The 27,926-nt window shown below is 43.2% G+C and overlaps 1 protein-coding gene across 3 annotated transcripts in view; it reads right to left on the bottom strand.

Annotated features, from left to right (window-relative positions):
• The window catches only part of stk40 (serine/threonine kinase 40), a 79,529-nt gene that overhangs the window by 13,649 nt on the left and 37,954 nt on the right, over positions 1 to 27,926 (bottom strand). For all 3 annotated transcript variants that reach the window (XM_078237762.1, XM_078237760.1, XM_078237761.1), the window contains exons 7-8: positions 12,181 to 12,296; positions 2,759 to 2,903 (exon numbers count right to left, since the gene is read on the bottom strand). In XM_078237762.1, the coding sequence (XP_078093888.1) occupies positions 2,759 to 2,903; positions 12,181 to 12,296 (261 nt within the window). The remainder of the gene's footprint in view (positions 1 to 2,758; positions 2,904 to 12,180; positions 12,297 to 27,926) is intronic.

Below are 27,926 nucleotides of genomic sequence, written 5' to 3' on the forward strand. Positions count from 1 at the left end.
AGAAACTCAGCTAATGTTCTGAGGACCCGGGTTCAAACCCCGGCATGGCAGGTGGTGGAATTTGAATTCAAAAAAAATAATCAGGAATTAAGAACCTACTGATGACCATGAAACCATTGTCAACTGTTGGAAAAATCTATCTGGTTCTCTAATGTCCTTTAGGGAAGGAAATCTGCCATCTTTACCCGATCAAGCCTGCATGTGACTCCAGAGCCACAGCAACGTGGTTGACTCTCAAATGCCCTCAGGCAACTTGGAATGGGCAATAAATGCTGGTCAGCCAGCGACACCCATGTCCCATGAATGAATATATTTTTAAAAATTGGTGTGGTAAATAGCAAGGAGGAAAGCCTTAGATTACAGGACGATATAGATGGGCTGGTCAGATGGGCAGAACAGTGGCAAATGAAATTTAAGCCAGAAAAGTGTGAGATGGATTTTGACAAAACTAACAAGACAAGTGGATGATGCACAATGAACAGTAGGATGCTAGGAAGAACAGAGGACCAATGGGATCTTGGGGTGCATGTCCAAAGATCTCTGAAGGCAGCAGGACTGGTAAGTAATGTGATTAAGAAGGCACATGAGATACTTATAGTCTATGCCTTAGCTAATAAAGGCAAGAGCAGGGAGGTTATGATAGCGCTGTATAAAACGCTCATGAGGTCACAGCTGGGGCACTGTGTGCGGTTCTGGTCGCCACACTATAGGAAGGATGTGATTGCACTGGAAAGGGTGCAGAGGAGATTCACCAGGATGTTGTCTGGGCTGGAGCGTTTCAGCTATGACGAGGGGCTGCTTTTGTTGGGGTTGTTTTCCCTCAAAGAGCAGAGTGGGCTGAAGGTGTACAAAATTATGAGGGATATAGAAAGGAAGGAGCTTTTCCCTTTAGTAGAGGGGTCAATAACTAGGGACCATAGATTTATGGTATGGGGCAGAAGATTTAAAGGGAATTTGAGGAAACATTTTGTCACTCAGAGGGTTTTGGGAATCTGGAACTCATTACCTGAACAGATGGTAGAGGTGTGAACCCTCAACATTTAAAAAGCATTTAAATGAGCACTTGAAGTGCCTGAGCATACAAGGCTACAGACCAAGTGCTGGAAAATGGGGTTGGAATAGATAGGCACTTGATGGCCGACACCAACATGACGGGCCAAATAGCCTTTTTCTGTGCTGTAAAACTCTATGACTAACTTGCTGTCTCCCTATTTCATCATTTAACATCCAGCTGAACAAGCTGACAAAAGTGTAATAAACCATTCCCAAAGTCAGTTTACAAGCCAAGAGACAGGCAGATGTATTAATCCAGGCTACAAAGAAAAATTCAAGCATTTTCAGAATCCTTTTAATAATGGAAGTACTTGTTTTAACGAATACTGAACCTGGACATTTGATTTGTGTTTGTTTTTGAGTCGCGTTGGTTTAAACACAGCGATAACTAGAACGCTGACATGGAGGCAATGTGGGGCCCAGCCAGCGAGAGACAACTGACTCATCAGCAGCAACGCTAGTCACCAACCTCACTCTTCGGAAGTGCAGCAACTTTGCTCATTTCAGCTGTGCACGCAGTTCAGGCCTCTCACAGAGTCAGGGTTAGTAACACTTCTATAGCGTTACAAATCAGCAGCTTGTGCAAGCAAAACGAATTACCAAGAACCAGATGAGTGTGCTTGTTGAAAAGAAATTTTGAAAAGGGAAGTGAACAGATGAAAGGCTCTCAGCAGTGCACATGTAACAATTGCACATCAATGCAAAGCACCAAGATTAGAAGGAACAACAGGAGACATGTACATCAGAAAGGGCTGAAATAGCTATTGGTCAACTGAAAGAGATCCAAGAGCCTTCAGAGACGTGCTATCAGCAATGCCCAACCAATGCAGAGCTGCAAACTAAGCCCACAGGATGCCGAACTGCAGAGCCAAAATACAATACAAGCCTAAAGAACTTGCACTCGGACAATGCAGTGTTCTGATCAGACTGCAACTCAAGTAGTGTCAAATTCTGGTGACCAAGGCATCAAGAGCTGGAGGCAGCACAGAGAAGCGCACAAGGCTGGCCCCAGTCCAAGGCCTCTGAGTGAAGAAATGGGGACCCCTCAGCGTTGAAGGGAGATGACAGAGGTGATCCAGGAGTTTCCAAAATTGGGAAAAGGCAAATCCACAAAGTCATTGTAAACACAGCAAAACAATGTGACAACAGATCTCAACCAATACAAGGCAAATATGGAAAAGGTACCAGAAAGGTTTTTACACAAATGGTGATCACATGGAATGGACTCCCAGGCAGACCAGCTGAAGCAAGAACCACTGAATCACTTAAGTTGGATGCTGCAGTCAGGGCTCTCATGTGTGGGCCACATGGCCTCCCTCAGTGAAAATCTTGAGATGAACATGCAAAGTACATTGGGGGGGAAAAAAAGAGTCCACCACTTAAGTTTGGTTAAAAGTCTCCTGAGCTTGTGACCACTAATGACTGATGAAGGTCCCAGTAAAACGAACTATTTCCCACATAGCCACTCTTGAAAGGAGACATGCCAAAGGGGCTTGTGAAATCTTAAAGAAATCCAGAGATTGTTCCTCAAAACATCTCGCATCTAAAAATAAAAATCATTCCATCCAGCTTTCAGTATCCTGTACTGCAGTCAAAACACAGGCAATAGGATAGGATTCAAAAATAATGAAATGATTCCACATATATATTAAGCAATTAAGGCAGTCATGAAGCCAAAGATAAACCTGTAAAAACCCCCACTTACTCTGGGATGGTGTACTCTGCCGCTTTGATTTTCCTGAAAAGCTCTTGAGGTATGCTGTCATAAAATGGGAACTGTCCATAAAGCATGGTGAAGAGCACCACGCCAAGTGCCCACATGTCACTGGGTTTGCCCCTGTATGGTCGGCCTGGAAAACAAGAAACAATACAGAATAACATGCTTTGCCAAAGCTTCAAGGGCTCAATGGTTGATTAATTGTGCAACAAATGCACAAATCCTACATGTTACTCATCAACCAACAGTCCCGGGTCATCAAACAAATTGCTCCCGGGCCCCCTGCCAATCCAATTTTGCAGTGGAACAAAGGAGTTGACAACGTAGTCAAGGTCACTTGTTCTGAAGATTTGGCTCCTCTCAAAAGGAAATTTCATCTCCACATCATCTCCGATACAGTAAACTCTGTGCAGACACAAGCATGTCTCATCAGCCCTCAGCGCAAGGTGGGTACAGAGCCCGACAGGCCCTAACTGCTCACTGTTGCAATGTTACCCGTCCTTAGCTATGGTAGAGCTGTTGCAATGCAGTCCTCCATGAAATGATACACGCTACATTTAAACACTTCATAACATTGTTGAATCAACTCAAAAACATTTCACATAATGAATTATTTTGGATTGTGCCATGCACAGGCAAACATTAAAATATCACTCCCTCCAACATCAGCACAACTTGGCTTCAGTCTGTACCATCTATAAGATGCACTGCAGCAACATGCCAATGATTGTTTGCTAACACTTCCCAAGTCCACAACATTTACCAAGAGTTGGGTCTGCAACCTGCGGCTCCTTAACAACTAATTTCCGGCTCCCAGCCATTTCCTATTCATCACATTACTATCAAAAAAACTAAGCCTAAAAAGATTAAGTCAAGAAAAGGGCTGTGTTTTTATTGTGGAGACTAAAGTCTAATCATTATGGTGTACTTTACAATAACAAATGATTACCTTAATGATCATAATTCTCTAAATAAACCTGTTTGAGTGGTGAGCTACACCATGGTTACAGTTGCCTTTGACATGGAGGCAGCCATTATTGTTTCCAATACATCTGAAACAATAGATTATTCTGAATCTGCTATTTGAAACCTTTAAGAGATTCATGCTCAAAAATTGTTTTCATTCAATGCATCTCAAGTTAAAGTTTGATTTAAAGATTACTTTATTGACAAAATTGTAAAATGTCAAAGTAACCGTTCAGAATTAGATCTATTTCAAATTTTCTCCTATTGATGAATATTATCGACATATGCACTTTATGTTATGTAAGTAAATTATGCATTCTATTACAGACACTTGGCAATTTGTCAAGTATTTGGTTAAAAATTGACAAGTCTTTCGCACGAGGCTTTCAACAGCTTTTATTTTAGGTTTTTTTTTTAAAAAAGCTCTTTGGGGGAGAAGGTTTTCTGACCCCTGACCTATAAGGACAGGGCTGCAAGTGTGTGGGAACACCACCAGCAGCAAGTTCTCCTCAGAACCATCCTGACTTGGAACTAAATTGCTGTTCCTTCACTGTCACCAAGTCAAACTTCTGCACCGCCCGACTGAATAGCACTATGGGAGCACAGTCACCACAGATCAGGGTAGTGTCTCACCACCACCTTCGCAAGGACAATATTTATGTATTTGTGTCACAAGTAGGCTTACATTAACACTGCAATGAAATTGTGAAAATCCCCTAGTCGCCACACTCCAGCACCTGTTCGGGTTCACTGAGGGAGAATTTAGCATGACCAATGCACCTAATCAACATGTCTTTCGGACTGTGGGGGGGGGAAACCAGAGCACCTAGAGGAAACCCACGCAGACATGGGGAGAACGTGCAGACTCTGCACAGACACTGACCCAAGCTGGAAATTAAACCCAGGTCTCTGGCACTGTGAGGCAGCAATGCTAAACACTGTGCCACCAGTAACATTCACTTCATGTGAATGAATGAATAAAAACATGCTAACGTAGCATAACGTACTTTCATTACTTAGAAAGCAGAGAGTATAATCAAAGTTCAAAGTGCATAACACCATGAAGGTTAGAGAAATCAATTAGTGGTCAGGCAACACCAAACTATGGAAGGATAGACAGGAGGAGGAAGAAATTCCACAGGTTTGAGATTCTGGGAATGATGACTCAGTCAATATAATGAGTGTTGGTTAACATACTGGGCAAACAAGAGGGAAAGTGAGCAAGAGGAATGAAAGAGAAAGTTCAGCACAACAGTACTTATTACAAACTCAGACTGCAAAAGTCAGAGCTTGGAGGAGAGAAGATCAAACCACCAACAACTTGCTTTTTTTGCCCAGCACCTGCACGCTAAATAAAATATGTTCCAAAGAATCGCTCCACTGATGCTGTTAGATCTGCTGAGTTTGTGCAGCATTTTCTGTTTGTATTAATGGTAATGATGGTGTTTGGTTGGGGGGGGGTTTATAAGATAGAGAAGCAAACTACTCAATCCCTCTAGCCTGTTCCACGATTCAATAAAATCATGACTGATCTTCAATTTTGACTCCAATTTCCACTCCGTCTCCATGCCCTTGATTGTCTCAGGAGGTCAAAAATACATTCGTCTCAGCTTTGAATATGCTCAACAACTGAGCATTCACAATCCTCTGGAATGGAGAATTCCAAGGATCCGCAAACCTCCAAGTGAAGAAATTTCTCACCTCCGTTCTAAATGGTTAATCTTTATCCCGAGACTGTGACCCATGTTCGACACTCTCCGGCAACCTCTCAGTCAAACCCTCCAAAAATCAAAGCTTATGCTTCCAAACTCCAGACAGTTTGGCCCATTTTACGCAATCACGCCTGAGACAACCCTTGCACCCCGGAATTATTCTTTGAACCTTTGCCACACACCTTCGAGGCAAGTACTCCCTTCCTTAAGTACAGACACCAAAATGGTACACTGTTCTCTAGAGTAGATGCTGTCACATTGAAACCAAATTGCAGCAACAATTTATGGCAATGTGATTGGAATACATGAGCAAGGCCAACATGCTATTTATCTTCCTGCTTGTCATACAAGCATATTAATTTTGTGTTTCATGTACAAGGACACCCAAATCCCTCCGTATACCAAGATTCCACTATTTAAGGTTTTTCTACTCTTCTGACATTCTTTTCTGCATATTATACACTACCTGCCGCTTTCTTACCCATTCACTTACCCTATCTATACCCCTTTGTTGCCTTCCACACCTAACTTTCTATCGTCAACAAATTTAAATACATTACTTGGTACACAGGAAGAGGAAGTGCAGGTTTGCCCTCGAGCAAACATGGCAGCTGAGGGGAAAAAAAGCAGTCAGCCGAATTATTAAGTTAGAAAGATACTGCAAACAGCACAGTGAAGCAGATGGAAAGATCCTCAGCTGGATTAATGGTGGGAAAGGAATTTCAGAACTAGAGAGAACTTAATTGAAGAGGATTGATATCATTAGACACAGAAGATGGAGAAAATGAGAACAAATGCAACAAAATGGATAAGGAGGTGGAGCAGCTCAGGTCTGGGGCAGTGTCAATATCATCATAGAAATCATAGAAACCCTACAGTGCAGAAGGAGGCCATTCGGCCCATCGAGTCTGCACCGACCACAATCCCACCCAGGCCCTACCCCCACATATTTACCCGCTAATCCTCCTAACCTATGCATCTCAGGGGCAATTTTAACCTGGCCAATCAACCTAACCCACACATCTTTGGACTGTGGGAGGAAACCGGAGCACCCGGAGGAAACCCACGCAAACACGAGGAGAATGTGCAAACTCCACACAGATAGTGACCCAAGCCGGGAATCGAACTCGGGACCCTGGAGCTGTGAAGCAGCAGTGCTAACCACTGTGCTACAATAGTGGAACAGCAGCAATCATGGTTGAAAAAACATGAACAGTTTTGGTACAAAGGGAAGTCAGCGTATGCACAAGCTCTTTTCAGATACTTTAGGCAGGAGGATTCAAAAATCTAGGACAAGGATGTGTGTTTGTCACTTAGTACCAGTGGCATATTCAAATTGGGTTACAAATGAATTCACCAAATTCTGGGACAGCTGGGGTTTTTGTGGTGTGTGTAGGATCTATGCGTGTGGCACGTGAATTCATGACTCATTTCTGAAATGACAATGAAAAAACAGAAGCTTTAAAACCAGTATTTTGAGTTTCTAAATGCGTTTGATGAAATTAAAATGGCAGTGAAAGGTAGGGCAATATCCCATGACAAGATTGAAGACCATCATTTCAATTACTACATGCTCAACTTATACTAGTTTCAGTTCAGAACAGCCATCTAGGCCGACTGTGCCCAAGACATCAACCACAGGTTTTGCATTTTCCTGCCACAGTGCAGAGAAAGAACAGCAAGTGTGCCATCACAGTCTGATGAAGCTGTAGAATACTTCTCCCCCTTCCAGAATTTACCCACTCTGCGCGTTCAGAGGTGAATAAATGTTGAAAATGCTCCACATGGCATCTGGATAATTACCTGATTGAGAAAGGAAGTGCACGATGTGCTGATAGGGTTAAATAAAGTAGGGAAGTATTCTTCCGTGGGATGTGGGCATTTATTGCCCATCCCTAATTGTCCATGAGCTGAGTGGCTTGCTAGGCCGTTTCAGAGGGCAGTTTAGGTTCAAACACATTGTTGTGGGTCTGGAGTCACATGTAGGCCAGACTGGGTAAGGATGGCAGAGTGAACCAGATGGACTTATTTTTACAACATATCGATGATAGTTGTCATGGTCGCTATTACAGATTCCAGGTTTATTAATTGAATTCAAATTCCACCAGCTATCATGGTGGGATTTGAACCCACATTCTCAGAACATCAGCCTAGGTGCCTGGATTACTAGTCCAGTGACATATCCACCAAATCATCATCTCTCCCTAAACAAAGACCAGTTGGGCCAAATGGTCTGTCTAGTGCTATAAATTGTATATAATCCAATGTAATTATTGTCCCATCTCTTCCGAACACGCTGATTCCTTGCTCTATTATGTTCCCAACTGCCATCTAGTAACATAAGTGATTATCCTTTGCAAAACAGCCAGGTTAGTAATAGCTGGCTATCTGACCTGAAGAAACAGCAGAACTTGATCCTTTTCTCAAGCAACATCCATACAAGTATGCTTTCCAGCAGCATATAATAATCAGGAGTAGAAATCTTGACGAGTATTCCCCCCCTCCCCCCAAACCCAGAAAATATTTTCCACCAAGTCCCTGCTCAGAACCTAGTTATCTATTTTTCAGCTGAAGCCAAAACAAAGATGTGAAGTGCAAAGCTGTATAGAATGATTAAGCAATGTACAGAGGTAACCAACTATTTCCACGTGTACAAATTGCTCAGAGAGAGGTCTTGTTTATTCAGCACAAAGTCTGTTGTTTTGTACACTGCAATTGCCAAGGTTATGTCTCTAATCTTGTACCAAGTTTAATAATCTAAATATTCATAATCAAAGACCTCTTCCATAATTAACCTACACTAGATTAATAATTGAATGAAAATTAGTGAAATCTCAAATGTTCTACAAGTCGAAAGTATTAAAGTGCAGATTGAAAACTCTTGGCTGGTTTTGTGGTGAGCTCCTGACAGGTGAAGGAGACTGAATCAAAGTCAGAGAACAGGACTGGATCATTGATGAGAAAACAGCCAGTGAGGAACGTACATACGCTGTGCTCAAGTTGCTTGTTTTCCTGCAGAGCCTAAGTTCTTGCTTCAATGAACAGAAACCCAAAAGCACAGAGCAGAACTCAACAGCACGAGTAGCACATTCCCAAGAGTGGCTTTGGTTGCGCGAGGTGGCTTGGTTTTATTTTTCCATTCGCCGTCTCCATGTCAGACAGTTTGACCAGAGATTCAAATTTCAAAAACAAAGCCACAGAGCACACAGCCTTTAAACAGGGGGTTATGGCTGGCCCAGTTAACTTGCTGGCCAATAGTAACCCTTACACAAGGGACTCAATGCTGATGTCACTGAAGGTCGGGCGGGGGGGGGAGAGGAGAGAGAGAGGAGCTGTTGCGCCAGGTAGCAAATAGGTCCAAATGGGTTGTTGCCCATGTCCTGCAGAAGACGTCATGGGTGGCTTTGTCAGCGCATGAAGCAAATCAATGAACAGCCTTACATAAAGGAGGGATACCTTTGGCGGAACAGCCCAAGATAGCCACATTAAGTCTGCTTCCAAGTAACCTCTACAGCAATGACCTTGAGCCCATGCAGAAGATCCTCTTTACTTTTAGCCCCAGATAAAAGTGGAAAGTCTTACAGGACATGTTACAATCAAAAATCATTGTACATTAGAGCTCTTGTCCATATATCCCTGTATTATAAAGCACTAATGCAGGAGGCAATCTTTTCCTACTTGTCAATGCCGCTCTAACCAGTGCACAAGTGAATTCGCTTCAATCCCTGCTCAACTCCCATTATGTGGAGATGCCGGCTTGACTCCCATTACTCCAGTTGATCTACACCTGATCATAAAAACCCTCAATGCTGAATCCAGACAGTGTTGAAGTGAGAAGAGATTTCCTCAGACATGCAAATTGCTCAACTCGGTCTCCATTAGCCTCTTGAAGCCCAATCTTGGCATTATCCATTATTTCATGATTTTGCTCCCTGATTTCAATCTTAACTTTGGTGACCCCATGCACAAAAGGCTTGGTGCCTGACCATGGCTTCAATTTAAATTCCATCTTACCACTTACAATGTCATACCCCCACGAGTATAGCTTGTTATTATTCTGGAATTTCTTACTTTTTACCCCAACTCTCCCCCAAACAATGCAATAAATGCCAACCGAGGTCAACGCTTTAGCTCAAGAACCAGTTCCAACTTTTTAAATATAGTGACTCTTTTAAAAATTTGCAAATACATACCATCACTTAGGAATCACAACGACTGAACAACCCAATAACAACCCGATGTCAATGCTCCCAGCCAACATACTCCGAGACACTGAGACTCTATGCACTAAATATTAAACAGCACTTGCCAGTATAATCTAAAAACTTAACTTTCTTGTTCAGGTTGCTGTGGTTTGGTTTGCCTTGAAAGGTCACAGTGTAATTAAACAGATTGTGAGCTCTTTCTTTTGACTACAGCAGATCTATTTGGAACACCACTTCATTCTCCAACATTTTTATAAGCCTGAATGACTGCAGTAACACATCCACAAAGTGCAAAACTGCTAATTTAACACAAATGACAAGAGAAGCACACCCACCCAAACAGCAACCTTCTCCCATCGTTGGTAAATTAGCTGATGTAGCACTGAGCCATAGAGAACAGGAGGTCCAAGTTTCAATTGTTGGTCTGTAACTCAATTATTTGGTTTCATCTTGTGTGGCAAGACCATTACAAATTGCCTTAGTGTCAGGGATAGAGAGAGGCAACAGAACCCAGGCACACCATGCCTCCTGTTCCTAAAAGCTTTTGATGCCATGTGGATTGGTGTTGGCTGTAATGTTTTCCCCACAGTTAAGCTTCTTGTCAACACTCACTATTAAAAGCCTCAATGAGGAATTGCTCCTTGAGAGACAGATAAGTTTATTTATTAGTGTCACAAGTAGGCTTATATTAACACCGCAATGAAGTTACTATGAAAATCCCCTAGTCGCCACACTCCAGCGCCTGCTCAGGTACACTGAGGGAGAATTTAGCATGGCCAATGCACCCAACCAACACATCTTTCGGACTGTTGGGAGGAAACCGGTGAACCCCGAGGAAACCCATGCAGACATGGGGAGAACGTGCAGACTCCACACAGACAATGACTCAAGCTGGGAACCGTACAGGGTCCCTGGTGCTGTGAGGCTGCAGTGCTAACCACTGTGCCACCATGCTTGACCAGATAGCAATCTTCAGTATATGTATTTAGGAGAAGTGAAAAAAAAATTGAATGGGGGTGGTGGATGAGGGGCAGTTAAGGGAGTGGGAAGGAAGTGAAGAAACAAAAGAGGACAGAAAATTGTTTGAGCAGGCACAATTCAACCACACAAGGTTCCCCCAAAGCCATTTATACAGTGAATGTTCTGCCTCTGCCATTTCATTAGAACACTGAATAGGTGTGTGTGTTTGGGTTTTGGGGGGGGGGGGGGGGGGGGGGGCTGTTTTAAAGGAGGGGATAAAAAAAACATTGATAATTCAATATATTAGGAATGCAGCATAATTCCCTGGACATCATCATTTGAGCAACTAAAACACCTGGTAATTAAACCATTTCATTGCAATGCTTTGGTAGACAATCCATTCAGATTACGTGAAATGGATGTGTCATTGAATTTGCTTTCCCTTCCCAGTAATTCAATGAAGTCCCAATAAGAATGTTAACTCACACCAAGTACGCAATAAAATACACAATCCATCTCTCATGACTGTTACCTCAGTTTGGATGCAAGAAGCGATAAGGGTAAACAGAGAGGCAGGGTGCCATTTGCGTTGTAATGACACTTTCACATCAAAATTTAGAAATATGCATACGGACAAAGGACAGCCCAATATACTGAACCAGCAAGCTAATGTTATGAAGATGAATGAGACAAAAGTATAAAACCTGCACAAACAGAAGGCATGTCTGAGTGGTCAGTGGATTGAAAAGGCTGCTTGACTTTGCAAACTACCACAGCTGGATGCGGGAGGGAGACGGCCTCTAGTCAAAGGGACACATTCTGCGGCCATCCAAAGATGTGTGATCGGGGGGGGGGGGAGAATAATCATTAACGGGCTTTACTGCTAGTTGTGGATTTGAGGAACTCTACAAAAACTGAGGAAAGCATTGAGACAGTCGTCATTTGAGATTACGACTCAATGAAGCAGGGATATGGGAACCCTTTGGAAGCTGGGAGCAACCGTGGACCATGCCGTAAGGTCTCTGATTCCAGGGAGAGTGCGCTGAGAGCAAGGTATAAGAGGGGAAAGTTCCACTCTGTTGTTTAAAGCACAAGCTGCCTACAAAAATAAAACAGCTTTTAGTCATTTGTTACAGAAAGTTTTAAAAGGCAAAATCTTGGTATTTCAATTCTTTCAGCTATTAACTGGAAGCTCAAATCTCTTAGAAATGTACAGCTCTCTACAGGGATCATAACCTGAAAACTCAGCCGTGTTACAGCACAAAATGCAATAAAGATCTATCTTCAACTCAAATAAATAATATTTGTTCTTCATCATATTCCCCAAGGCTGCTGCGCCTCTCAATGCAGCAGCTAAATATGGTTCCTCCACAGAAACGCTTCACTGGGAGCTGAAAGAATTGGACAACAGGAAAAAACAGTGGGTGTAGAGACCAGAGAAGGCTTTCCTATCTCACGTCACTGTACACAGTAAACACTGATGCAGGAACACGGGCAGCCTTAAAAACTGCAACCCGCCCACTCCCTGCCAACAGTCCTTACTCATTAGACAGAACTGGGAACTCACCACTCAGTACATCAGGGCTGATGTAGGCAGGGCTCCCCCGCTGATCTTTCAGTAAATCATCCTCGCTAACTAGATGCTTTCCCAGGCAGAAGTTAGTGATGGTGATTCTGTGGGTCCTGTGGACAAAAGGAAACAACTGAGTGTGCACCAAATTTAGTGTTTTAAAGCAATGAAGGTGAAGAGAAAAGAGGTCAGAACAGCTCACTTTCCAAGTTGCTGCCTTTAAACAGGCTGTCAAATTAACCCATCAGCATCAAACTCAATCTTTATTTCTGCAACTGAGGTTATTTTACACATCCACAACCAGCTTTACAAACAGAATTATATCCTAGAGTAAGCGACGATATGCAATTCCATGTTGCATTATTCCAATGATCTTTGTGCTGGACCACAAGGAAGGGGCTGGAAGTCGGAAAGGTGTTGAAATGGTTTGTCTCCTCCATCAATCATGCATCGTCACAACCATTATCCCATCTTCTCAAATAGAGTGGCAAAAGGCACAGCCACTAATCCTTTGAAGAGACTTTTAATAATGCTCTAAAATTACCAGTATGCTTTATCATTTAGCTAATCCTGTGACAGGCAATCTACAATCCCCAGTACAATTTAATGGTGGAATAAGATATACAAATCCTCCGACTTAACTCTACCTTGAAATTCAGCCAACAGCAAGGCTTGAGTTCACTACTAACAATAAGCGACAAGGAACCTCTAGATCAGTAGGGCCTTGTAGACCACTTATCCCTTGAATTCTCAAGATATTTGACAGGAGACAAAGTTGAAGTTCACACAGGATTATAGGTCCCTTCCCCCAAATCATTTCAACATGTGACACTGGTAAAGCACGTCTATATTAGCTCCCAGTCCAGCTATGCCTCTATTTTATAATTCTCCTCATCTTGAAAACCCTCCATGGTATGGCTCCTATCCGCAACTTTCTCCAGCGCTACAATATTTGGACCTCTGCACTATTCTAATTTTAACCTCTTGCACATCTCTAATGTTCACACTCCACCATTCATGGTCACGCAACAAGCAGCTGCCTCGACCCTAAATGATGAAATACCTTTCCTAAATCTCCAGCTCTCTTTCTTCGAGGTGCTCCATAAAAACACAATTTGATCAAGCTTTTGGTCATCTGTCCTAGCATCTCATGTAGCTCAGTATCAAATTTTGTCTGAATGTTCCTATGAAACCCTTAAGATGTTTTGCTACATAAAAATGCACGATGCAAATGCATGTTTTGAAAGTGAAGTGAGATTAAGAAGGTGGAAGTTGCAGGAAAAGAATTCCAAGGGATTCTTGAAGCTTTTGCAACTGATGGTGCAATGGAAGAACTTGGGGGACAAGATAGTGAAGGTTGCCAACATCAGAAAACTCCACAGAGACAGCTGGAACATAGAATCCCTACAGTGCAGGAGGCGGCCATTCGGCCCATCAAGCCTGCACTGACAACAATCCCACCCAGTAACCCCACATATTTACCCTCCTAACCCCCCTGACACAAGGGTTAATTTAGCACGGCCAATCAACCTAACCTGCAAATCTTTGGAGTGTGGGAGGAAACCGGAGCACCCAGAGACGACCCACGCAGACACGGAGAACGTGCAAACTGCATGCAGTTACCCAAGGCCAGAATTGAACCTGGGTCCTTGGCACTTTGAGGCAGCAGTGCTAACCACTGTGCCGTCCTTGTGGCTTAACATCCAGATGGAGTGTAAAGCAAAGCCAAAATGAATTCCTAAACTAGTAGACGATCCTGACATCAGTCGATACAGAACAGGAAACGAATGAGGAAAAAGGTGGGCAAGTAAAATTTAGTACAGGAGTAATGGTGGGGCATAAGTGAGTTGAGTATTGGATTTGCTAAGAGTCTGTCTGGTTGGTGTCGAGTTTGTAGAAGCTACAAAGCCTGGAAATGGCAACGGCATTGACAAATAAAGGTTACCAACAGCAGTAAGATACACATGGAAACAGCTGAAACTACGGTAGAAACAGATGATCTTAGTGATGGATAGATTATGGAGTTTGAAATTCAGCTCAAAAAGAACAAGAATAAGCACAGCCTGAGGAAACAGCAGGGAAGAAGTCACGGTGCCGATATTCTGTTATCCACACCCAAGTTTCAAACAAGCAGTGGCCGAGGGGCAGCAAATAAATGAGAAGGTTGGAGAAAAGCCACAATAATGACCGAGAAGGCTGGAATTAGTAATCTCTGGATTACTACCTGAGCCACGCACAAATTGGCGCAGGGTTAATAGGATTAAGGAGACGAATGCGTGGCTCAAGGATTGGTGTGGGAGGAATGGGTTCGAATTCATGGGGCATTGGCACCAGTATTTGGGCAGATGGGACCTGTATAGATGGGATGGTCTCCGTTTGAACCGTGCTGGGACCAGAGACCTAGCGAATCGTATCACTAGGGCTGTAGATTGGGCTTTAAACTAATTTATGGGAGCGAGGGTGCAGAGGTAAGAGGAATTATGAAATCAATGGTAGAGGAGAGGGAGCGAGTGCAAGTGAATGAGGGCATTCAAGTAGTTAAAGGAGTAGAGGGTGAGGGAGAGGTTGATAGCGTTTCATCAAATCGGGTCCAGATAAAAGCTGGAATAAAGACACTTTGCCTGAATGCAAGAAGCATTCGGAACAAAGTTAATGAGTTGATGGTGCAAATCAGCACAAATGGGTATGATCTAGTGGCCATTACAGAAACGTGGCTGCAGGGAGACCAGGACTGGGAGATGAATATCCAGGGGTATCAGGCATTTAGGAAGAAGAGACAGGAAGGAAAAGGTGGTGGGGTAGCTCTGTTAATAAAAGATAATAAGAAGTTTAACAACACCAGGTTAAAGTCCAACAGGTTTATTTGGTAGCAAAAGCCACACAAGCTTTCGGAGCTCTTAGCCCCTTCTTCAGGTGAGTGGGAATTCTGTTCACAAACAGAGCTTATAAAGACACAGACTCAAATTACATGAATAATGGTTGGAATGCAAATACTTACAACTAATCAAGTCTTTAAGAAACGAAACAATGTGAGTGGAGAGAGCATCAAGACAGGCTAAAAAGATGTGTATTGTCTCCAGACAAGACAGCCAGTGAAACTCTGCAGATCCACGCAACTGTGGGAGTTACAAATAGTGTGACATGAACCCAATATCCCGGTTGAGGCCGTCCTCGTGTGTGCGGAACTTGGCTATCAGTTTCTGCTCAGCGACTCTGCGCTGTCGTGTGTCGCGAAGGCCGCCTTGGAGAACGCTTACCCGAATATCAGAGGCCGAATGCCCGTGACCGCTGAAGTGCTCCCCAACAGGAAGAGAACAGTCTTGCCTGGTGATTGTCGAGCGGTGTTCATTCATCCGTTGTTGCAGCGTCTGCATAGTTTCCCCAATGTACCAAGCCTCGGGACATCCTTTCCCATTCACCTGAAGAAGGGGCTAAGAGCTCCGAAAGCTTGTGTGGCTTTTGCTACCAAATAAACCTGTTGGACTTTAACCTGGTGTTGTTAAACTTCTTACTGTGTTTACCCCAGTCCAACGCCGGCATCTCCACATCAATAAAAGATAATATCAGGGTAGGAGTGAGGGATGACATAGGCTCTAAGGAACAAAACGTGGAATCGTTATGGGTAGAGATAAGGAATAGTAGGGAGAGAAAGACACTAGTAGGCGTGGTCTATAGGCCCCCAAATAATAATGTTGAGGTGGGGAGGGCTATAAACAAGCAAATAATGGATGCGTGCAAAAAGGGAACGGCAATAATCATGGGGGACTTCAACCTGCATATTGATTGGCTGACTCAAGTTGGAAGGGGTGGGATGGAGGAAGAGTTCTTAGAATGCTGTCGGGATAGTTACCTTGAACAGTATGTTACAGAACCGACGAGGGAACGAATTATCTTAGATCTGGTAATGTGTAACGAGGTAGGTAGAATTAAGGATGTTCTTGTGAAGGACCCTCTTGGGTCAAGTGATCACAATATGGTCGAATTTCTGATACAAATGGAAGGGGAGAAAGTAGGGTCCCATACCACTGTCCTCTGTTTGAACGGAGGGAAGTACGATAGGGTGAGGGCTGAATTGGCTACGGTGGACTGGGAGAGCAGACTGGTAGGTAGGACAGCTGAGGAACAGTGGAGGATTTTTAAGGAGATCCTTTTCAGTACTCAGCAACAATATATTCCGGTGATAAAGGAGGGCTGTAAGAAAAGGGATAACCAGCCGTGGATAACGAAGAAAATTAAGGAGAGTATTAAATTAAAGACCGATGCGTACAGAGTGGCCAAAAATAGTGGAGAATCGGAAGATTGGGAAAACTTTAAGGGACAACAAAGAACGACTAAAAAAGTGATAAAGGAAAGATAGGTTATGAAGCTAGGCTAGCTCTAAATATAAAAAATGATAGTATTTTTACAATGAAAGCTTTTACAAATATACAAAAAGGAATAGAGTGGCAAGAGTGAATGTTGGACCCTTGGAGGATGACACAGATATCAGGCGGACATATTTTACACAGAGGATGGTGGGGGCCTGGAATGCGCTGCCAGGCAAGGTGGTGGAGGCGGACACACTGGGAACGTTTAAGACTTATCTAGACAGCCATATGAACGGAGTGGGAATGGAGGGATACAAAAGAATGGTCTACTTTGGACCAGGGGGCGGCGCGGGCTTGGAGGGCCGAAGGGCCTGTTCCTGTGCTGTATTGTTCTTTGATGAGAGGGGGGATTTAATAGTGGGAAATGAGGAAATGGCTGAAACTTTAAATAAGTTTTTTGTGTCGGTCTTCACGGTGGAAGACACAAATAGTTTACCGAATACTAACGATAGAGGGTTGGTAGGAGGAGGGGTACTCAATACAATTAATGTTACCAGGGAGGCAGTGCTTGGTAGACTAACGGTACTGAAGGTGGACAAGTCCCCAGGCCCGGATGGAATGCATCTCAGGGTACTGAAAGAAATGTCAGAGGTAATAGCGGATGCATTAGTGGTTATTTATCAAAATTCGTTGGATTCTGGGGTAGTGCCGGCGGATTGGAAAACGGCTAATGTTACGCCGCTATTTAAAAAAGGAAATAGACAAAAGGCGGGTAACTACAGGCCGGTTAGCCTAACGTCTGTAGTTGGAAAAATGCTGGAATCCATCATTAAAGAAGAAATAGCAGGCTATCTGGATAAGAATGGTTCGATTAAGCAGACGTAGCATGGATTCATGAGGGGAAAGTCGTGCTTGACGAACTTGTTGGATTTTTATGAAGATGTGACTAGTGCGGTTGACGGAGGGGAACCGGTGGATGCGGTGTTTTTGGATTTCCAAAAGGCGTTTGATAAGGTGCCTCACAAAAGGTTGCTGAAGAAGATTGGGTCACACGGAGTTGGGGGTAGGGTGTTAGCGTGGATTGGGGATTGGCTATCCGACAGGAAGCAAAGAGTTGGAATAAATGGATGCTTTTCTGGTTGGCGGATGGTAACTAGTGGCGTGCCGCAGGGATCGGTACTGGGGCCTCAACTATTTACCATTTATATAGACGATCTGGAGGAAGGGACTGAGTGTAGGGTAACAAAGTTTGCAGACGACACAAAGATAAGTGGAAAAGTGAATCGTGTGGAGGGCGTAGAAGGTCTGCAGAGAGATTTGGACAGGCTGAGTGAGTGGGCGAGGATCTGGTAGATGGAGTATAACGTTAACAAATGCGAGGTTATTCACTTTGGAAGAAATAATAGCAAATTGGATTATCTAAATGGAAAGAAATTACAACATGCTGCTGTGCAGAGGGATCTGGGGGTCCTTGTGCATGAGACGCAAAAGCCCAGTCTGCAGGTGCAACAGGTGATCAAGAAGGCAAATGGGATGTTGGCCTATATCGCAAGGGGGATAGAATATAAAAGCAGAGATGTCTTGCTGCATCTGTACAGGGCATTGGTGACGCCGCAGCTGGAATACTGTGTGCAGTATTGGTCCCCTTATTTGCGGAAGGATATACTGGCCTTGGAGGGAGTGCAGAGAAGGTTCACCAGGTTGATACCAGAGATGAGGGGTGTTGATTATGAGGAGAGACTGAGCAGATTGGGTTTGTACTCATTGGAATTTAGAAGGCTGAGGGGGGATCTTATAGAGACCTATAAGATAATGAAGGGGCTGGATAGGGTAGAGGTGGAGAGATTCTTTCCACTTAGAAAGGAAGCTAGAACTAGAGGGCACAGCCTCAAAATAAAGGGGGGTCAGTTTAGGACAGAGTTGAGGAGGAACTTCTTCTCTCAGAGGGTGGTGAATCTCTGGAATTCTCTGCCCACTGAAGTGGTGGAGGCTACCTCGTTGAATATGTTTAAATCACGGATAGATGGATTCCTGATTGGTAAGGGAATAAGGGGTTATGGGGATCAGGCGGGTAAGTGGAACTGATCCACTTCAGATCAGCCATGACCTTATTGAATGGGGGGGCAGGCTCGAGGGGTTAGATGGCCTACTCCTGCTCCTATTTCTTATGTCCTTATGTTCTTATGGAAATGGGGCCACTACAACCAATAGCCAGGGCAAACAGAGTGAAACCATGTGTAGGTCACATCGCAAAGGAGAAGCGATGACAGAAAGCAAAGCAGCACACTCCAATTAACGCTGGCTGAGGAGCACAAGGAGGATTAATAACCTATTGGTTCCAAGGGTGCTTCCAATGCTGTGAATAGGACCAAAACTAAGCTAAAAAAACTGAAGATAGGACCACAGAATTAGATGGCAATGATACTTCCTCGGATCGTAGCACTAAGGGAGACATTGGGAATTGAATTACAGCAGTCTTGAAGGAGGAGGGAATCCAATGTTGTGGTTATTGAGAAGACTGGCAGTCTTCCATTAAAGTGCAGGCAACACCCAGAAATCTGTACCCTAGAATGAGTCAGTGCCTTCAGGAAATGAGGACTTTTAATTATTTCCATCGTTTGGCTTCTCAAATACAAATACTCAATTCTAAGCACATTGACCAGATTATTAGCTACAGATAGATGTTTGCCTGAACCACCTGATCAAATCAAGATCAACAAAATATGCCCACGGTCTAGAAAAGGACAGCTCACCCTTAGTTGAACCGCCTGCAACAATTTTTGATGCAATTTGATTTTAGCGGAGGGAGCTGCTTTCTTGTAACAATCCTGAAGAAAAAGTTCATTTATCACAATTCTGCAAGAAATACAAGGACATGTGTGCGGTCCTTCTCCTCTTATTCTCAGAATGAGAACACAAGTTAAGAATGGCCATCGCCAGGCCTTCTAATCCTTCTCACTTGCCTTCCCAGCTGAAAGAATGGTTCACCATTTCATGTGTGAACTTTTAGGAGATTCTTGACAAAGGGTCTGCGCATCTGAAATGTTAAGTCAGTTTGCCCTTTCAAAAGTGAAGTTTTTCCAGCACATTGCCAAAAGTGCACACTCCCAAACAACAACACGTACACAGTTTCTACGGTCCCTTGTCATGAGGGTGTTCTCTGCAGAAAGTCAATTACTAAGCCTGAAAAAAAAATCAAGGGACCGAATTAATCTTCAAGAGGGGAATTTCAGATGCTTCTCGGAGACAAGGAATGCTGTGAAATTTTGAAGAATGCAGAGATAATGACCTTCTCTTTGCATTTAAATTAAAATATATATTCCATTTATTTTTACACTGTGGCGTGACTGATCAGATTAAGACAATTCTGAAGCTGGACTTTCCTTTCCAGAATGTGAAAGAAAGAAATCTGCAGTCCTTGAATTCCAATTTAGAAGGAAGGTGAAGAGGAAAATTCACTCTGCTAGGTCGCAAAATGCATTCAGTCGGCCAGGAGTAAAGATGTATCACTGAATAACTCGCGTGTGCTGGTACAAGGTAATTTTGATTTAGTTAAAACACTTCTGCTGTAGCATTGCTTAGAGAGTCTGGAACAGGTACACAGCACTGAGCAACTGAAACCACAGATGGCTGCAATTAAACAAATGTATGACTCACCTGTCAGCAATGCCCTACCACAAAAACAACTAGCACCAAGTATAGACCAACGGCCTGAAGCTAAATTTGTATTTCCAAACATGACTCTGGTATAGATTAGGGAAATGATAAACACATATGCAAGAGATTTCATTAAATACGCATTTGATGACAGAACCTAACCAGTGAAAGGATGGATCACTGCAGAATAGAAGGAAGCTATAGTCAACAATACTCAGGGTGGGGGGAAATCTCCACAACCCCACCTATTTATGTTCTCCTTGCAGCAAAATAATGCATTATTAGAACAACGAAAATTACAGCACAGGAACAGGCCCTCCGGCCCTCCAAGCCTGCACCGACCATGCTCCCCGACTTAACCAAAACCCCCTACCCTTCTGAGGACTATATCCCTCTATTCCCATCCTGTTCATGTATTTGTCAAGACACCCCTTAAAAGTCACACCGTATCCGCTTCCACTACCTCCCCCGGCAACGTGTTCCAGACACCCACCACCCTCTAAAAAATCTGCCTCGTACATCTCCTTCAAACCTTGCCCCTCGTACCTTAAAGCTGTGCCCCCTCTTTTTGACTCTTCCACCCTGGGAAAAAGCTTCTAACTATCCACTCTGTCCATGCCTCTCAATCTTGCAGACTTGTATCAGGTAGCCCCTCAACCTCCGTCGTTCCAGTGAGAACAAACCAAGTTTCTCCAACCTCTCTTCATAGCTAATGCCCTCCATACCAGGCAACATCCTAGTAAATCTTTTCTGTACCCTCTCCAAAGCCTCCACATCCTTCTGGCAGTGTGGTATTGTTCCCTACAGGTTGGCTGAATCATCAGTTGAAGTGGAAGACCCAATGGAAAGTCCAGCAGATATTTACTTTTGCAACTAATTGTGACTAGCCTCAAAGAAACCTGAGTAGGTTTCATTGGCACCGGGTTATCTGCACCATAGGGTCACCTCTGATCATTTATCAAAGTGCAAGGGAGCTGTACAGGATAAAAGAACAGAAAGACAGGTTTCAACCAGAAACTGCTGCATCCTTGTATCACCTACACACTGAAAGCCTTTCTAACCAATGGTTCTCTTTTTGGAGAGAGGCTACATGTAGAAAGGGTGAGTCTACTTGAACAGTTTAAGTCACAATTCATACAACCACAGTAATTTGTGACACATATTTAACATTTGAGGCACATAAGTCAACCAGGACAAATCCAACTCCAAAACACTCGAGCTGTGCTCAGCCAGAGTTACAAGTGCACAGCCTAGAAATTCTAAAATGAACCTTAATGCAATTCATTCAAGGCTTGGTGTGCCTGAATCCAAAAGGTATTATATATAGACACTGTGATATAAGTGACAGACACGAGATTTCTAAAATGAGAAATTCTAACTTTAGATCAACAGATCAATGATTTCAGTTTGGGGGTGGGGAAAGGGGAGAAGTTCAAGCAGGAAGGAATGAAAAAGGAACTGCAATTGGAATGACATCACTCCACATAAGCAATGCCACATTTTCCAGTCACCAGGCTATCCCTGATTTATGTGCAGGTTTTCAAAGAAAACAGAAACATTGCTGTGGTGCACGAGTACGCTTACATTTAACCTGGACTATGCACACAAGGTTTGATCACTGGTCAATGCTGAGGTAGCATGCTTCAACCAGTGGGGTTGGCAGAATTAGTCCATGTGCCAAGCGTAAGGCAAGAATGCAACATGCTTGCTAAACGTGACTTAAATTGTCAAATGGGATTTAAACTCGTGTTCTCTGGATTTTTGGCCCAATAAATAAGTGCGCCTACTTAAAAGTCCGGGTGCTCATGACAGAAGCCAGCTTGGCTACAACAACCCCCAACACTTAACACTCCTGCTAATATCTCACTGTCTGGCTCATGCATAAAGAATGGGCACATAGGTAAGGTACTATAGTCCTGCTGCTACTCAGAACGACAAGGTTGTGGGTTCAAGTCCCACTCCAGGGACTGAGCACAAAAATCAAAGCCAACACAACAGCACAGCAGTGAAGGAATGCTGCACTGGCAGAGGGCTGTCTTTTGGAATGTCATGTCTACCCTCTCGGGTGGATGTAAAGATCACACACTACTTCGAAGAGAAACAGAATTATTCCCTGTGTCTTGGCCAATATTCATCCCTCAATCAATATCAGAGACAGGTTATCTGATAACTATCATATTGCTATTTGTGGGAGCTTGCTATGCACAAATTGGCCATGTTTCTTGTATTAGAACAGCGAATAGACGTCAAAATTATCTGACTGGCTGTAAACCATTTTGGGTTGTGCATTGGTTAAGAAAGGTCTATGTAGAATATTGGCCCATTGAGTCTGCACTGATTCCCCAAAGGAGTATCACACCCAGGCCTTCCCCTCTACCCCATCACCATTACCCCATGCATTTACAATGGCCAATCCACCCAACCTGCACAGCAAGCGTTTTCCTCTTTACTTTTACATCCCCTAACAGGAGTCTTTAGGGCCTAGGGGTTAAAAGCTTCCCCAAGGTCAGATTTGTTCTTTAGTAATAAACTGAAAGATTAGATACTTGGTGCATTCATAGATCAAATGTAGCATATTACACTGCATTTGTTCAGATACGGTAAAAAAACTCCAGCAGCGTGCAAACATTAATAATGATTCCTAATGATGAATGGCCAATAAGATCACAAATTATGTTGTGTCTATTTTCTCTGAAATACCCTCCTTCTACAGGTATATTCAGAGTTACTTTTAGATTGTTTGTTTAAACTTGAAGGTCTGAAAATTTGGAATCTGTGAGATTATGAAATTACGACAAATGTTTTTCTGCAATTCTCACCTCTTCCACTGCCTTAACCACTCCCTCCCTCCGCTGACATCCTAAGAAAGTGAAGAGTCCAATGCATGTATATCTCCAGATACACTGACTGTCTTATTCCCCCTCCAGGCCACATCCTTAAACAACATTGAAGTGGGATCTCTCCTTGCAATGTATCCACTAGTAAAAGCAGTGCTTAAGGAAAATCCAGAAAATCTCAGTAGAATCAAAAGGTGCCAAAAGGCACTATTTTGTTCAAAATGCTTTGAAATATTACAAGACAAGGCTCTGGAAGCTTCCAGCTCATGGGCTCACCCAATGAACTAAAGCACAAACATGCTGTGATGACAATAGAAACACTCAGAATAAAAGCACATCACTGAGGGAGCTAGGCAATTAACCATTGGACATTTGTATTTCTGGAACCTGCTCTTGAATGCATTCCAAAATCTCTTTCAAAGTCCTACTCGAGATGAATTGAGGCACTTTTTTACTCCGTATCTCCTGTCTAAGGGACACGCTAACACACGCTAAGATCCCACCCTGAAAAGCAACGACTAACCTGTTCAAGTACTTGTAATAGGAACCAATTCACCCTCACATACTCCTAACTTTAAAAGGGGGAGACGCTTCTGGCGTTCCTCCACAGGAGAAAGTTAATGTGGTATCACAATGAGCCGGACATATTAGGCAACTTTTGCATAATCTGCTTCAGAGACCCCACTCACTCGAGCACCAGTGTATTACACAGAGTTTCTTCCCCCATCCCCAATTCATTATTGGAATCTAGACTTCAACTGGTCAAGCTAACATGTATTGCCCATCCCTAGTTTCCTCAAGAAAATGCTAACAGTTTTGATACAATTGAGTGGCAAGATAGGCTATTTGTGAGGAAAATTAAGAGTAATTGACGTGGGACTGTGATCACATATTAGCCAGACCAAGCAAGGTAAAAAGGTTTCCTTCCTCCTTCACACATGAGTCAATCAGTTGGGTTTTTAAACATTATTTCGACAACAGCAATTTTTTTAAAAGCCTGAATTAAAATTCTCAATCTGCCCTAGTGGGTCTTGGAATTCACTTTCGCTGGATTATTCGTCCACTGATAACCACTCCCATTAGAAAGACTGAGTGTTAGTAACAAGAGCCAGTTTGGCTATGCTAACCCACACACTTAAGATGCCTGCAAATACTCAACATCTGGCTCTCACATGAAGAAAAGATACAAGACACCATCAGACTGTTGATGCACGTAGAACTAAGTCACCTAACAGCTGACTGTGGCTTGAGGTGAGTTTGCGGGGAGGGGGGAGGGAGGAGAAAAAGAGGCTTCCCAAAGAGGGCATGTTTGTTATTTATTTATATCGTGATTGGAGCTCAACCCCAGGATGCCCAGCATTTTGCAGTCTCTCTCAAAGGACTCCTGGATATCTGGTTAAAGGAAAAGAAAATATCACATTGGCATAGTGGAGACAGTTCTTCTGAAGCAGTGATTATTTTTATTGGTTATGGGCATGAATACATCATGATGGAATTTCCACCTTAAAAATCATAGGAAGCAAATACCTATCTTGCAATACATGATATTGTGGTATGAGAAACTTAAATAGAAACAACTGCTACACTGACTAGCTTCAACAGCATTCAAAACCCCCACGTAGCCAGAACATTTAGAATTGCTTTCACTCCACACATATCTGGAGCAACTTTTCAAAATGAAAGCGACACTTAACACCACAGGAGAAACAAGCTATAGACAAACATCGTGAGAGTGAACCATGATATACAAAAGGTATGCAACACAAAAGCTTTTCAATCATGCACTGTCTTATCACACAAGGTAAGACAGACTGTCAAATTGCTGATGTGATTTTTTAAAAAGTACATATCAATATTTCACTATTGCCTACAATTTGCCAACAGCTTAAACAAAATGCAAACTATTGAAGCAAGCCAGACTCGCATCCTTGTATCACTTTAGAAGCAGGAACATTTGGAGCACAGTACGCTTTTCCCAGCATCTAAAAGTTTACAAGCAAACATGGGAGGTGGCAGTAGGCAACAAATAGAAGGCACACACGCACGCGCACGCACACGCGCACGCACGGTAAGACACTTGCTGCTTTAATTGCTCCCTGTGCTGCATTATCCAGGGTTATAAATATGAGCAAGCCTTCTCTTGCGTCAGCACAATTTGAACTGGATGAGTCACCCAAGCCATGGTTCCTCTGGCAAATGACTATTGTTTGCTTGTAGTGAAGGGCTCCGAGAGCCTCTCCCTTTGCACAGTAGCAAGAACTTTAACCCTTCAACTACTGAGCTTCCTTTCCCTGTCTTTCCCAACCGTATCTTACCACATAGACTCAATGTATGGTGAACTACAATGCTGAACCACGGAGCAAGACATGCACGTCAATGAGGAACAAAAGTCAGATGCAGTGAGTAATTTTTCTTCATTATTATTGCTGTCATATAGTTCTTATAAAGATTACAAAAATTTTAACCACTTGGTTAAATTGAAATGATTGGTATCAAACCACCCCAAGTTTAAAAAAAATCATGTCACAGTGTACGCTGGTTTTAACCATTGTAGATAGACATCATTTCCCTTTTCCCTGTAAGTTAGATTGTGTGTAACAGCACTATGCAGTTCACTGCTAACTAAAACTGAGGAATTTACTAATCCCGTATTGTGAAAAGAAACAGAGTCAGATTCAATATTTATGAAAATGGAACTGATATGGTGCTTAAAATATAAGATAGCACAAAACAAGGTCACTTAATTTCAAAAACAAAGAATTTCACAATAAAAAGTATCAACGTTCCATGTAAACACTCAACTGTTCTGGATCCAAGCATTCCTTCCTGCTGATCACCAGATGCCAAGTGAACAATCAGGGCAACCAATTAAGCAGCATTCCTAAGCCACCAAAAGTACAGTAGAATCATAGAATCCTACAGTGCAGAAAGAGGCTATTCGGCCCATCGAGTCCGCACCAAAAACAATCCCGCCCAGGCCCTATCCCCATAACCCTGTGCATTTACCCTACCCTAGGGCAAGGGGCAATTTCACATGGCCAATCCACCTAACTCGCACATATTTGGACTGTGGAAGGAAACCGGAGCACCCGGAGGAAACCCACGCAGACATGGGGAGAATGTGCAAACTCCACACAGACAGTGACCCAAGCTGGGAATTGAACCTGGGTTCCCCAGCATTGTGAGGCAGCAGTGTTAACCACCGTGCCATCCTTGAACAGTAGTTCAGATGACAGTTTCAGCCATATAAAAAAAATGGTTAAAATTTCTGGCCCATAGTCTCTTTCAGCCAGCTTCAAAAGGTCTGGTCGCCGATGGAACGGCAAAACTTGCAAGTTGAAAACATCTGTCCATCCCATGGTTGAGCAGGCAAGGAGGAAAAAGCATCGCCCAGTCTGACTCGGGAACTTGCATATGTCTTATACAGGACACTTTCAGTCTCAAGCTGAACCTGGTTGATTTCAGCTTGCTGTCTCCAAGCTGGCTGGTGATCTTAAGGCAGGCTTCACGGCTATACCAACACAAAGGAAAATAATAAAACCTGAACATTTTCCAACAGTCATTAACTGCAAGTCTTATCACGTGCAATTAAATACCAAGGTTACTTTTGCTTGTTTCATCTTTTCTTTCCCCCCCCCGTCTGGCATAGAAACAAACAGCAATTCAGCGCGGTGCAGGATAGTTTCTCTGCAATGGAGACTGATGAAGATCAGCAAAAGATCAGATTTAAATCCTGGTCAAAAGGATGGTTTAAGAGACAAACTACAATTATGGAATTGAGCAGCTGGTGCAGTGTTACAATGTGTACATACAAAGCGCAGAAGTTTACAGCCCTTCCACCACTGGGATCTTCCAGTCCCGCCAAAGTCAATGGTGTTTTGAATGGCCGCATTTCCCGGCCCTGCCCCTGCTGTCACAGTAGTCGCCCAGAATTTCTGATACCAGAACCAATTAAGTTATTTTTATTTAAAAACACAAATTGCTTGTGCTTAAAGAGCAAAATGACTTGCCAGCAGTAGATATCCTAGAATCAGGTGTGAGCAATACCGAACTAAATCAAAACGGTGTATTAATCTGGTGGACTACTTCTGAAAACAATGGCAAAGCTCTCTTGCATATCATCATAGAAATCATAGAAACCCTACAGTGCTGAAGGAGGCCATTCGGCCCATCGAGTCTGCACCGACCACAATCCCACCCAGGGCCTACCCCCACATATTTTACCCGCTAATCCCTCTAACCTACACATCCCAGGACTCTTAAGGGGCAATTTTTTTAACCTGGCCAATCAACCTAACCCGCACATCTTTGGACTGTGGGAGGAAACCGGAGCACCCGGAGGAAACCCACGCAGACACGAGGAGAATGTGCAAACTCCACAGACAGTGACCCGAGCCGGGAATCGAACCCGGGACCCTGGAGCTGTGAAGCAGCAGTGCTAACCACTGTGCTACCGTGCTCTTGTTCACTACCTCCATCTGTAAAGGATACACATACGGTAGGTATATCAGGTGTAAAAAAGGATGAAAAAAATGGGAAAATTATTTGAACAGGAAAGACTTTTACAACAATTTTTGGTACTTGGAGCAAATGAAAATCAACACCTCAAGAAATGAGCGGATACTGTTTGGACAAGTACGATATCAACATTGTCCAGAGATGGCTCACAAATCGTAATCGCAGTCCCTCTATAAAGCTATGTCTAAAAGCTTTAGGTGGTGCAATCACACTAAACAATACAAGTCCAACAGTAACACCACATACTATTGTAGTATTAGAGCGACTTCCCAGCAGGCTGAGTTCTGATTTTCTTCTGCACAAGAAATAGCCTATAAAATACTGGCTGCAGGCAAGGATGTGCTGCATTACAACATGCAAATGGCTCATTTAAATTGCAAAGCCTTACAAACAGGAATATTCCTTCTACTTGTTAATCCAAATG

The sequence above is a fragment of the Mustelus asterias genome, chromosome 21 (genome assembly GCF_964213995.1).
Source record: "Mustelus asterias chromosome 21, sMusAst1.hap1.1, whole genome shotgun sequence".
NCBI lineage: Eukaryota > Metazoa > Chordata > Chondrichthyes > Carcharhiniformes > Triakidae > Mustelus > Mustelus asterias.